The sequence below is a fragment of the Monodon monoceros genome, unplaced genomic scaffold (genome assembly GCF_005190385.1).
Source record: "Monodon monoceros isolate NGI ecotype Baffin Bay Population unplaced genomic scaffold, NGI_Narwhal_1 Super_Scaffold_21, whole genome shotgun sequence".
In the NCBI taxonomy this organism is placed as follows: Eukaryota; Metazoa; Chordata; class Mammalia; order Artiodactyla; family Monodontidae; genus Monodon; species Monodon monoceros.
In genome coordinates, this window is record NW_021703778.1 from 52,146,441 (window position 1) to 52,160,517 (window position 14,077).

Genomic DNA, 14,077 nt, shown 5'->3' on the forward strand with positions numbered 1-14,077 from the left:
TCACGGGCGGAGACTGCGGGTGGCGGAGGGGGGAGCTTCCGAGCCGCGGAGCAGAGCACAGCAACAGGGGTGCGGAGGGCAAAGCGGAGAGATTCCCGCACAGAGGATCGGTGCCGACCGGCACTCAACAGCCCGAAAGGCTTGTCTGCTCACCCGCCGGGGTGGGCGGGGCTGCGAGCTGAGGCTCGGGCTTCGGTCGGAGAGCAGGGAGAGGACTGGGGTTGGTTGCATGAACACAGCCTGAAGGGGTTAGTTCACCACGGCTAGCCGGGAGGGAGTCCAGGAAAAGGTCTGGAGCTGCCGAAGAGGCAAGAGACTTTTTCTTCCCTCTTTTGTTTCCTGGTGCGCGAGGAGAGGGGATTAAGAGCGCCGCTTAAAGGAACTCCAGAGACGGGCGCGAGCTGCGGCTAAAAGCGCGGACCCCAGAGACGGGAGCGAGCCGCGGCTAAAAGCACAGACCCCAGAGACGGGCGGGAGACGCTAAGGGTGCTGCTGCCGCCACCAAAGGGCCTGGGTGCCAGCACAGGTCACTATCCACACCCCTCTTCCGGGGAGCCTGTGCAGCCCGCCACTGCCAGATTCCCGGGATCCAGGGACAACTTCCCCGGGAGAACACACGGCGGGCCTCAGGCTGGTGCAACGTCATGGCAGCCTCTGCCACCGCAGGCTCGCCCCACACTCCGTGCCCCTCCCTCCCCCCGGCCTCAGTGAGCCAGAGCCCCAGAATCAGCGGCTCCTTTAACCCCGTCCTGTCTGAGAAGAAACAGACGCCCGCCAGCGACCTACACACAGAGGCGGGGCCAAATCCAAAGCTGAGCCCCTGGGAGCTGTGAGAACAAAGAAGAGAAAGGGAAATCTCTCCCAGCAGCCTCAGAAGTAGCGGATTAAAGCTCCACAATCAACTTGATGTACCCTGCATCTGTGGAATACATGAATAGACAACGAATCATCCCAAATTGAGGAGGTGGACTTTGAGAGCAAGATTTATGATTTTTTCCCCTTTTCCTCTCTTTGTGAGTGTGTATGTGCATGCTTCTGTGTGAGATTTTGTCTGTATAGCTTTGCTTCCACCATTTGTCCTAGGGTTCTGTCCGTCTGTTTTTGTTTTAATTTTTTTTCTTAATAATTAAGTTTAATTTTAATAACTTTATTTTATTTTACTTTATCTTCTTTCTTTCTTTCTTTCTTTGCTTCCTTCCCTCCTTTAGACAACGAATCATCCCAAATTGAGGAGGTGGACTTTGAAAGCAAGATTTATGATTTTTTTCCCCTTTTCCTCTTTTTGTGAGTGTATATGTGTATGCTTCCAAGTGAGATTTTGTCAGTATAGCTTTGCTTCCACCATTTGTCTTAAGGTTCTATCTGTCCGTTTTTTTTGTTTTTTTTTTCTTAATAATTATTTTTCATTTAACAACTTGATTATATTTTACTTTATTTTATTTTACTTTTTCTTTCTTTCTTTCTTTTTTCCTTCCTTCCCTCCTTCCTTCCTTCCTTCCACCATCCCTCCCTCCCTCCTTTCTTTCTGTCTTTCCTTCTGTTCTCTTTCTTTCTTCCTTCCTTCCTTTCTTCCTTCCTTCCCTCCTTTCTTTCTTTCGTTTGTGCGTTCGTTCGTCCTTTCTTCCTACTTCTACTAATTCTTTCTCTCTAATTTTTCTCCCTTTTATTCTGAGCCGTGTGGATGAAAGGCTCTTGGTGCTGCAGCCAGGAGTCAGTGCTGTGCCTCTGAGGTGGGAGAGCCAACTTCAGGACACTGTTCCACAAGAGACCTCCCAGCTGCATGTAATATCAAACAGCAAAAATCTCCCAGAAATCTCCATCTCAACACCAACACCCAGCTTCACTCAACGACCAGCAAGCTACAGTGCTGGACACCCTATGCCAAACAACTAGCAAGACAGGAACACAACCCCACCCTTTAGCAGAGAGGCTGCTAAAATCATAGTAAGTCCACAGACATCCCAAAACACACCACCAGACGTGTACCTGCCCACCAGAGAGACAAGATCCAGCCTCACCCACCTGAACACAGGCACTAGTCCCCTCCACCAGGAGGCATACACAACCCACTGAACCAACCTTAGCCACTGGGGACAGACATCAAAAACAACGGGAACTACGAACCTGCAGCCTGCAAAAAGGAGACCCCAAACACAGTAAGAAAAGCAAAATGAGAAGACAGAAAAACACACAGCAGATGAAGGAGAAAGATAAAATCCCACCACACCTAACAAATGAAGAGGAAATAGGCAGTCTACCTGAAAAAGAATTCAGAATAATGATAGTAAAGATAATCCAAAATCTTGGAAATAGAGTAGGCAAAATGCAAGAAACATTTAATAAGGACCTAGAATAACTAAAGATGAAACAAACAATGATGAACAACACAATAAATGAAATGAAAAATACTCTAGATGGGATCAATAGCAGAATAACCGAGGCAGAAAAACGGTTAAGTGTCCGGGAAGATAAATATTGGAAATAACTACTGCAGAGCAGAATAAAGAAAAAAGAATGAAAAGAACTGAGGACAGTCTCAGAGACCTCTGGGACAACATTAAACACACCAACATTCGAATTATAGGGTTTCCAGAAGAAGAAGAGAAAAAGAAAGGGACTGAGAAAATATTTGAAGAGATTACAGTTGAAAACTTCCCTAATATGGGAAAGGAAATAGTTAATCAAGTCCAGGAAGCACAGAGAGTCCCATACAGGATAAATACAAGGAGAAATATGCCAAGACACATATTAATCAAACTGTCAAAAATTAAATACAAAAAAAGCATATTAAAAGCACCAAGGGAAAAACAACAAATAACACACAAGGGAATCCCCATAAGGTTAACAGCTGATCTCTCAGCAGAAACTCTGCAAGCCAGAAGGGAGTGGCAGGACATACTGAAAGTGATGAAGGAGAAAAACCTACAACCAAGATTACTCTACCCAGCAAGGATCTCATTCAGATTTGATGGAGAAATTAAAACCTTTACAGACAAGCAAAAGCTGAGAGAGTTCAGCACCACCAAACCAGCTTTACAACAAATGCTAAAGGACCTTCTCTAGGCAAGAAACACAAGAGAAGGAAAAGACCTACAGTAACAAACCCAAAACAATTTAGAAAATGGGAATAGGAACATGCATATCGATAATTACCTTAGATGTAAATGGACTAAATGCTCCCACCAAAAGACACAGATTGGCTGAATGGATACAAATACAAGACCCATATATATGCTGTCTACAAGAGACCCACTTCAGACCTAGAGACACATACAGACTGAAAGTAAGGGGATGGAAAAAGATATTACATGCAAATGGAAACCAAAAGACAGCTGGAGTAGCAATTCTCATATCAGACAAAATAGACTTTAAAATAAAGACTATTAGAAGAGACAAAGAAGGACACTACATAATGATCATGGATCGATCCAAGAAGAAGATATAACAATTGTAAATATTTATGCACCCAACAGAGGAGCACCTCAATACATAAGGCAAATACTAACAGCCATAAAAGGGGAAATTAACAGTAATACATTCATAATAGAGGACTTTAACACCCCACTTTCACCAATGGACAGATCATCCAAAATGAAAATAAATAAGGAAACACAAGCTTTAAATGATACATTAAACTAGATGGACTTAATTTATATTTATACGACATTCCATCCCAAAACAACAGAATACACTTTTTTCTCAAGTGCTCATGGAACATTCTCCAGGATAGATCATATCTTGGATCACAAATCAAGCCTTGGTAAATTTAAGAAAATTGAAATTGTATCAAGTATCTTTTCCGACCACAACGCCATGAGACCAGATATCAATTACAGGAAAAGATCTGTAAAAAATACAAACACATGGAGGCTAAACAATACACTACTTAATAACGAAGTGACCACTGAAGAAATCAAAGAGGAAATAAAAAAATACCTAGAAATAAATGACAATGGAGACTTGACACCCCAAAACCTATGGGATGCAGCAAAAGCAGTTCTAAGAGGGAAGTTTATAGCAATACAAGCCCACCTTAAGAAAGAGTAAACATCTCGAATTAACAACCTAACCTTGCACCTCAAGCAATTAGAGAAAGAAGAACAAAAAATCCCCAAAGTTAGCAGAAGGAAAGAAATCATAAAAATCAGATCAGAAATAAATGAAAAAGAAATGAAGGAAACAATAGCAAAGATCAATAAAATTAAAAGCTTGTTCTTTGAGAAGATAAACAAAATAGATAAACCATTACCCAGACTCATCAAGATAAAAAGGGAGAAGACTCAAATCAATAGAATTAGAAATGAAAAAGGAGAAGTAACAACTGACACTGCAGAAATAAAAAAGATCATGAGAGATTACTACAAGCAACTCTATGCCAATAAAATGGACAACCTGGAAGAAATGGACAAATTCTTAGAAATGCACAACCTGCCAAGACTGAATCAGGAAGAAATAGAAAATATGAACAGACCAATCACAAGCACTGAAATTGAAACTGTGATTAAAAATCTTCCAACAAACAAAAGCCCAGGACCAGATGGCTTCACAGGTGAATTCTATCAAAAGTTTAGAGAAGAGCTAACACCTGTCCTTCTCAAACTCTTCCAAAATATAGCAGAGGGAGGAACACTCCCAAACTCATTCTACGAGGCCACCATCACCCTGATACCAAAACCAGACAAGGATGTCACAAAGAAAGAAAACTACAGGCCAATATCACTGATGAACATAGATGCAAAAATCCTCAACAAACTACTGGGAAACAGAATCCAACAGCACATTAAAAGGATCATACACCATGATCAAGTGGGGTTTACTCCAGGAATGCAAGGATTCTTCAAGATACGCAAATCAATCAATGTGATAAACCATTAACAAATTGAAGGAGAAAAACCATATGATCATCTCAATAGATGCAGAGAAAGCTTTTGACAAAATTCAACACCCATATACGATAAAAACCCTGCAGAAAGTAGGCATAGAGGGAACTTTCCTCAACATAATAAAGGCCATATATGACAAACCCACAGCCAACATCATCCTCAATGGTGGAAAACTGAAAGCATTTCCACTAAGATCAGGAACAAGACAAGGTTGCCCACTCTCACCACTCTTATTCAATATAGCTTTGGAAGTTTTAGCCACAGCAATCAGAGAGGAAAAGGAAATAAAAAGGAATCCGAATCAGAAAAGAAGAAGTAAAGCTGTCACTGTTTGCAGATGACATGATACTATACACAGAGAATACTAAAGATGCTACCAGAAAACTACTAGAGCTAATCAATGAATTTGGTAAAGTTGCAGGATACAAAATTAATGCACAGAAATCTCTGGCATTCCTATACACTAATGATGAAAAATCTGAAAGTGAAATCAAGAAAACACTCCCATTTACCATTGCAACAAAAAGAATAAAATATCTAGGAATAAACCTACCTAAGGAGACAAAAGACCTGTATGCAGAAAGTTATAAGACACTGATGAAAGAAATTAAAGATGATACAAATAGATGGGGAGATATACCGTGTTCTTGGATTGGCAGAATCAACACTGTGACAATGACTATACTGCCCAAAACAATCTACAGATTCAATGCAATGCCTATCAAACTACCACTGGTATTTTTCACAGAACTAGAACAAAAAATTTCACAATTTGTATGGAAACACAAAAGACCCCGAATAGCCAAAGCAACCTTGAGAACGAAAAACGCAGCTGTAGGAATCAGGCTCCCTGACTTCCGACTATACTACAAAGCTACAGTAATCAAGACAGTTTGGTACTGGCACAAAAACAGAAAGATAGATCAATGGAACAGGATAGAAAGCCCAGAGATAAACCCACGCACATATGGTCACCTTATCTTGATAAAGGAGGCAGGAATGTACAGTGGAGCAAGGACAGCCTCTTCAATAAATGGTGTTGGGAAAACTGGACAGGTACATGTAAAAGTATGAGATTAGATCACTCCCTAACACCATACACAAAAATAAGCTCAAAATGGATTAAAGACCTAACTGTAAGGCCAGAAACTATCAAACTCTTAGAGGAAAACATAGGCAGAACACTCTATGACATAATCACAGCAAGATCCTTTTTGACCCACCTCCTAGAGAAATGGAAATAAAAATAAACAAATGGGACCTAATGAAACTTCAAAGCTGTCGCACAGCAAAGGAAGCCATAAACAAGACCAAAAGACAACCCTCAGAATGGGAGAAAATGTTTGCAAATGAAGCAAATGACAAAGGATTAATTTCCACAATTTACAAGCAGCTCATGCAGCTCAATAACAGAAAAACAAACAACCCAATGCAAAAATGGGCAGAAAACCTAAATAGACATTTCTCCAAAGAAGATATACAGACTGCCAACAAACACATGAAAGAATGCTCAACATCATTACTCATTAGGGAAATGCAAATCAAAACTACAATGAGATATCATCTCACAGCAGTCAGAGTGGCCATCATCAAAAAATCTAGAAACAATAAATGCTGGAGAGGGTGTGGAGAAGAGGGAACACTCCTGCACTGCTGGTGGGAATGTGAATTGGTACAGCCACTATGGAGAACAGTATGGAGGTTCCTTAAAAAACCACAAAAACTACCATATGACCCAGCAATCCCACTACTGGGCATATACCCTGAGAAAACCAAAATTCAAAAAGAGTCATGTACCAAAATGTTCATTGCAGCTCTATTTACAATAGCCCGGAGATGGAAACAACCTAAGTGCCCATCATCGGATGAATGGATAAAGAAGATGTGGCACATATATACAATGGAATATTACTCAGCCATAAAAAGAAACAAAATTGAGCTATTTGTAATGAGGTTGATAGACCTAGAGTCTGTCATACAGAGTGAAGTAAGTCAGAAAGAGAAAGACAAATACCGTATGCTAACACATATATATGGAATTTAGGGAAAAAATATGTCATGAAGAACCTAGGGGTAAGACAGGAATAAAGACACAGACCTACTGGAGAACAGACTTGAGGATATGGGGAGGGGGAAGGGTGAGCTGTGACAGGGCGAGAGAGAGGTATGGACATATATACACTACCAAATGTAAGGTAGATAGCTAGTGGGAAGCAGCCGCATAGCACAGGGATATCAGCTCGGTGCTTTGTGACCGCCTGGAGGGGTGGGATAGGGAGGGTGGGAGGGAGGGAGATGTAAGAGGGAAGAGATATGGGAACATATGTATATGTATAACTGATTCACTTTGTTATAAAGCAGAAACTAACACACCATTGTAAAGCAATTATACCCCAATAAAGATGTTAATAAAAAAATAGTGACAATACCAATTGCTGGTGAAGATCTCTCACATAGTGATGTTGGGATAGAAAATGGTACAGAAAGTTTGGAAAAGAGTTTGACGGTTTCTTAAAAATAATTAAACCAACATTTATCATAGGACCTAGCAATTGTACTCCTGGGCATTTATCCCAGAGAATAAAATCTTATGTCCATGCAAATTACCTGCATACAAATGCACACAGTCATTTATTTGTAATAGTCAAAACCTGGAAACAACCAAAATGCTCCTCAATAAACATTAATCAAACTTTTGTCTATCCATACCATAGAAGATTGCTTAGCAATAAGAAAAGCAAACTACTGATACAGGCAACAACTTGAATGGATCTCAAAATCATTTTGCTGAGGGAAGAAAAGCCAATCTCAAAAGGTCACGTACTGAATGAGTGCACATATGCAACATTCTCAAAATGACAAAAATATGGAAATAGAGACCAAATTAGTGGCTGATGGGTTAGAAATTTTGGAGGAGGGGAATCTTCATGGTGATAAAACAGTTCTGCGTCTCAATTATAGTGGTCATTACACAGATCCACACATGACAAGATGATGTGGAGCCACGTACACACACTGTACCAATGTCAACTCCTGGTTTGATACCCACGAATTGTGTGACTGCACTACCTTTGCAACTTCCTGTGACTTTATAATTATTTAAAATAAAAACTTTAAAAATATATTACAGTATGTTTCCTACTGGAATAACAAACATCAACACTCACTTCCAATATCAGGCCTCAGCTTCTTATCATATTCTCTTAGCAACTTGTTGAGAATAAGAGTCACATCTGTATCTTGTGATTTTGGAGCCAAGACCCACTTTTGGTTTGATGAAGAATCTTCATATTCATCCTCTTCCACCTTTCTGGATCTGTAATTATGGCACAAAGTATGACATATAAGTTGTAGCAATGGCTCCAGGAAGTGTCAAGCTTTGGCTCACCCAAGCACCACTGAAATAGGTAGAAAGGCCCTAGTACACTCATCCCAACCAATAGATTATCTCTAAAATTAAAAAAGTAAAACAAAACACAAATAAGAAAGAATCCAACAAGAATGATAGTACTATTAACATAGCATGATGTTTTCATTAAATGTCACAAAATGATTCCATGTCCATGTTAAACCATAGACATCATAATAACTCAATGCATGAAGGCCAACCAGCAGAGTCAGCCTTCCTTGGATCAACCTTGAGAACCTCTGAAGGTCAAGGAACAAACATCTTGCTGTTTCCACTCCCCACTGCCAAGACCTCATTTTAGTTGAAGGTAAGAACAGCTTCTTCAGAATGCACTCACTGAAAATTGTTGAATCTGACTCTGTGCTCCTCATGGAGACTAGCACCTTTGGTCTAGGCAGACACAGGGATACGAGGAGGTGGTATGCTTTGCCAGCACCCATGTGGGGTGCCAACGAACAGCGATATTGGTTGGTAAACACCCTCTGGTGATTTTACATGCCTCCTACCACACAAACTGATTCATCTCTTACAGAGCAGGCTAATACAGACATTAAAAATTAAAACCTTTCTAATATGTCTTTACCATTTGGCCCTTTAATAAATGTGTCCAAATGAACGCTGAGCATATCTGGGTCTCTCCTGAGCTGAGCCTGACAGGCACCTCTCCTGGGTGATACATGCTCACAGGAGTACTCGAATGGAGCGGTCTCAAAACGACAAGCTAGCTTCCTTAGTGAGTGAGGCCATCTCAGCAACACAGCCATCCAGGCCTGAAAAGAGCAGAGTCTTCTCTTCAAAGTAGCACTTCCAGGGGGCCTGCCATTTACCAGGGCAAAAAAGCTCATCACACAAACAAACAAGCAACCTTCTTCCTTTATGGCTTGTCAGTGGGTGCACTGTAATGACTTTTTTTCTTCGCAAAAGAGAACAAAATATAGAACAGAAAATTGCATTGAGGTTTATTTGTCCTGAGTATGAGCTCATTTCTGATTAGCTTCCCAGATGGGAGCCAAAATGGCAACAACATCTCAGGGCAGTTGTGTTCTGGGACGTGTGTCTTTAAGTTAGTTTTTAGAATGGTCTAAATTATCTGTAATGAACATGAAATAAATGAAAAGAATAAACTTTTTAAAGTTTATTATCTCTACTTTGTTTAACGCCTCAGAATCATATATATATACTTACATAATATATTATAACATGTAACTATAATATATAACATCTGTATAATCTATGTATGTGTCATATGTACATGAGTCTTTTTATGAGTGTTAACTAGCCTTAACATAGATCAGAACAGTGTCAGTCTAGTCCTATATGAATATATACACTTACATGAAGTTTTGATAATAAGTATATGGCATATATCTCAAAGATTGACATCTTTTAATTCTTTCCTTGGCTGACAAACTATAATTCTATTTCTTGACTGGAAGTTTAGAATAAATCATCCATAGGAACTATAAGTTGCCGTGGATTTTTTTCACACTGAATATTCACCATCAATAGGAACTTGCAAAATTTGGGACACATATTCAAGAACTCATATACTTCATTTCATTATTTGTAAGCCTGATGTTTTATAAATAACACTACAGAATTTTAAATGAAGAATATTTTATCAGGAATATTGTCAGGAATGTTAATTTTATCATCTTTCAAAAAAGTGGGTGGAAGCAGGTTCTGCAGGACATGGATTGCTGGGAGCCAACCATTGCCCACAGGACCTGGCAGTTCAGTCCACAGCAAAAACACTTGGGAGACTATGGACAGAGAGACAGATCAACTGGGCAGGATCACATACAGCATCCTCAGGACTCCTTCCACCTCGCCCACAGTGCGGTCCTCTCTTCCTCTGCTGTCTGTCTCTTCCCCTCCCCTCCCCTCCCTCATCCCCAGAGACAGCTCACCAGCACAGACCAGACCATGCTCTCCATGCTCTGTATCTTCTCTTGCCCCAACACTCATATGTTCACAGAAGGAGCACACTAACTCTTCATCAGTTTTCTGTATACACAGCCTTAGTTTCTGAAAAATACTTTGAGCTATGTCAATAACAGGTATTATGAGACTAATTCTCCCTCTAGCAGTCAAGTGGTGATGAGAGGGTTTTCCTGAAATTGCGTAAGCTTCTTAGCTCAGTGTAGGTGAGGGAGGAGACAAAGAAAGGAACAGCTGCAGCATCCTCTCCTGCCCCTTCCCCTTCGGGAGGTAAAAATGGGACACTCGTGGCTCTGTGGCTGGGTTGGGGGGGACAGCGGGCAGCACACAGGCAGCGATGCTCTGGGCCGACACTGGGCTCCTCCCAATCTTGATGCCATGTCAGTTTGCTGCAGGACTTCAGAGAATGAAATCGAAGCTTCCCAGTGCTAGTGCCGAACCACCAGCCCAAAGGAAAATCCTCCCTTTGATGAAAACCCAATCTCAGGGACTCACCAGAATGTGAATAAAACAAAAATGTCCTATTTTTCTAAATTCTAAGTGGGTTATATATAATCTTCATCAGTGTTATGTTATCCGGATTGTTGGGTCCTAAACACCATCATTACACTTTTCTTAAAAACAAATTGGTGATGTAGTGACAGCTCAGCCATCATATAGTATTTTCATGTCTTACACATTCTCTTCAGCTACAAGGGCAGAGACAAAGTTGGATGCATCTATAAACATAAAAAGGAGCTCCTAAACCTCAGAAAGCAATTAGCCATCCGCTTATGGTATCACCAAGGTCCAGGTGTGACTTAATGCGTTTTAATGTAGAATAAGCTCCTCCATAGGTGTCAGAATGGGTTATTTTCTCTCCACGGAGCTGCCAAGCCATCACCATGGAGCACAACTGTCAGAGCCTTCTCTAGGGCTCTTCAACACCAGGAAGGCATGCCAGAGTGCAAATGAGAACCCTCTCAGACTTAATAACCGTTTTGAAAGGTGATGCTGGACATCAGATTACTTTATATGTCTGTAAAACCCATTCAAAGAGCAAAGACACTTTCAAAGGAGAGGTATACAGCAACAAAATTAGTTTAAAACTTGGATTTTTTCCAACTGATGTGCAACCTCTATTATCAAGGCCATGGAATCAACCCAGACATAGAACATATTAAAGTTGTTACACCTGCCTTGGCAAAATGAAAGGATGAAGAATCCCCAGAGATTGTATATGTGTTTGGGAATCCCTAGACACCTGAGCACTTCAAGTTAGACACCCAGATACCTTCCTACTAAGCACATAAAGTAATGAAGACAATAGCGGGTTTCCTTCTAACATGTATCTATAGATCTAAACAGCTGATTATCTAACCCTGAACTGCAGGTCACTGCATCCAGTCGGTGGCAATAGGAAGGTCGATTAGATATAACCTCAGATCTGTATATGACCTGGGACCTCCACATTGTGCCTGGTGTTGTCTGCTTCTAAAAAGAGATACATCCAGGCAGGATCAACCTCAGAGAGTGCACTCCCATCTCCCTTCCCAGCTAGCTCCTTAGACAGGAAGAAACTTCAGTTGAAGGCCCAAGGAGTGTGCAGCCTGATTGAAAGAGCTGCCATGAGTCTGCCTTCCCCAGCACACACAATCTGCCTTTCTCACTCTCAACTCTTAGCAAAGACCAGCAGTGTGCGGTGGGGAGGGCCAGGACTTTCTTCCTCAGGGTCTGTCAAAGGTAGGGAGGGAGAACTATGACCCATTCACATTCACATCTTGTAGGATTTGTTAATGTACCTTCCTAGTTCTTTGGTACTTCACAAATGTGAATGAACATGCAAGACCTCCAGGTATTGCCTGCTAACAACTGCAGGGCTTACAGCCCACAGGAAGGCTCTCTAGTTTTCTAGCTCCCAGATCTAGGAAATGAAGATGGTGCCAAAACAAAAGTGTTTTGGGGGTAGGGATGCCCTGAGATTCTTGGGGTGGTGAGCAGGATGGGAGGAAGGGAGCTGCTCTAATTTGTAAAGCACAGGGCAGTCTTCAAGTTCTGGGCTACAGATCTAGCCCGAGACAGAATTAAAGGAACCAAACCCAGAATCTCCAGTTATATTCACAGCAACAGTGTTTAACCCCTCTGGTCTCACTGTCTTTCCACCCTCATGAGCCATCTTCATCTCTTCCTGGAGCATTTCTAAGCTCCCATTAGGTGGTTGGTGTCCTGGGAGGAAGGTTGGGGTATCTATGGTGAGGTAATTTCTTACAGTTACTAGGTAGAAAACATTATCAATTTCAACATGCTTGCTTTATAGGGGTAGGTTTGTGCATGCTCCCGTGTGTGAAAGTGGCTCATGTAGAAGGGGTGCATATGTGTACTGTGCGTGTGCTCGCAGGACCTGGGAAGAAAATCCTTTCTGAGAAGCAGGGCTCTCAGCTGTCCACCTTGCCCCAGTCCTCCTCCACCTGCCTCCAGCCCGGCTGCTCCTCACAAAGACCGGTTTAAACTGGGCAGGTAGGAAACCGTAACTCCTGGGTCCTGGGAAATTTCAGTGATGAAAATGATACAGAATGTTGCTGTGTGTGCTGTGTGTGTGTGTGTGTGTGTGTGTGTGTGTGTGCGCGCGCGCGCGCGCGCGCACAGCGCTGAAACACTTGGGGGAGGGGTAGGAGGTAGACACAGTCTTTCCCCTATGATGTTGGTTTTCAAAACCTCTTAAAACCACCAGATCCTAAAAGCTTCAGGAGAAGAGCCCATTAATCTCAGAGTCCCCATGTTTCAGGCTGCAGAGAAGGCTGCAGTCGCCCAGCCCGGAGAGGCAGATGGCCATGTCCGGGGTAGATGGGACAGGTAGGGTGCCGGCCGACTTCCCGTCTCCTCCCCGCGGCCCTGGCAGGATATGCCGCAGCCCAGACGACGGACGGCGGGGCGCGCCGGCGACTTGGGGCCGGGGGACAGCGCCCCCCGCCGCCCTCCCTCCAGTCTCGGAGCCTCCGGAGATGCGGAGCCCGGGCGCCACTTACCGTGCGTGCAAGCCCGAGAACAGGCAGAGGAGCAACAGCAGCTTTGGGGCCATGGTGCCGTGGAACGTGGGACTCAGGGTCCGAGGCCTCGGGCCGCGCGCGGCTTCCTCCGGGTCGCGGGCCTAGCCTCCGCCGGTTCTCCGTGCCCTCGCTGCCTCCGATGTCGCCGACCGTGGCGCGACTCGGGCGCCTGGCCGCCGCGGCGGGACAGGTGCGGGCTCTGGCGGCCGGCCGCGCCCCCGACGGCCAGCGGGTCTGCGCGCGGCTCCGCCTGGCTCACGCGGGACACCAGGTCCCCGCGGCGCACAGCCCCCGCCCGCGCACCGGCGCCGGGTCCGCGCAGCCAGCAGGCGGGAGCAGGTGGGCGCGGGCGGTCCCTGGCCCAGAAGACCCGCGGCCCGCAGCAGCCCACCCCGCCCTGAGCCGCGAGCCGCGCCGCGCGCCGCTGCCAGGGCGGTGGGCTCTGCGCGCGCTGTGCGGCCGCCGTGCGCTCCGGAGTGGGGGCGGGGAGGCGGCCGCTACTCTGGCAGCGACTCCGAGGAGGCCCCGGCTGGGTGGAGTTCCCCCAATTACATGTTTGACAATGCGCGAGGCGAAGAAAGCTAGGTTTGAAAGGATCCGTAGTTTGAGCCAGGAAGGGGGCGGGGCCCGGCGGGGGAGGGGGCGGGGGCGGGGAGGCTCAGGGATCCCTCCGGGAGCCTGAGGGAGGGCCCCGGAATAGGCACCCGGTAGTCCGAAAAGAGCCCTCGAGCCCGACGGGATGCCCTCCTCCCCGCAATTCAACACTAGGTAGCGGTTCTCCGCGCTCCCTGACCTCCCAGAGTGTCCCTACCTAGGCG

The 14,077-nt window shown here is 44.1% G+C and overlaps 1 protein-coding gene across 1 annotated transcript in view; it reads right to left on the reverse strand.

Moving 5' to 3' along the window:
• The window catches only part of GABRG3 (gamma-aminobutyric acid type A receptor gamma3 subunit), a 596,233-nt gene extending 582,753 nt beyond the window's left edge, over positions 1-13,480 (reverse strand). Inside the window, exons 1-2 of the mRNA XM_029239805.1 lie at positions 13,239-13,480; positions 8,051-8,199 (exon numbers count right to left, since the gene is read on the reverse strand). Coding sequence (XP_029095638.1) covers positions 8,051-8,199; positions 13,239-13,291 — 202 coding nt within the window. The 5' untranslated portion in view covers positions 13,292-13,480. The remainder of the gene's footprint in view (positions 1-8,050; positions 8,200-13,238) is intronic.
• Between the last annotated feature and the right edge of the window lie 597 nt (positions 13,481-14,077).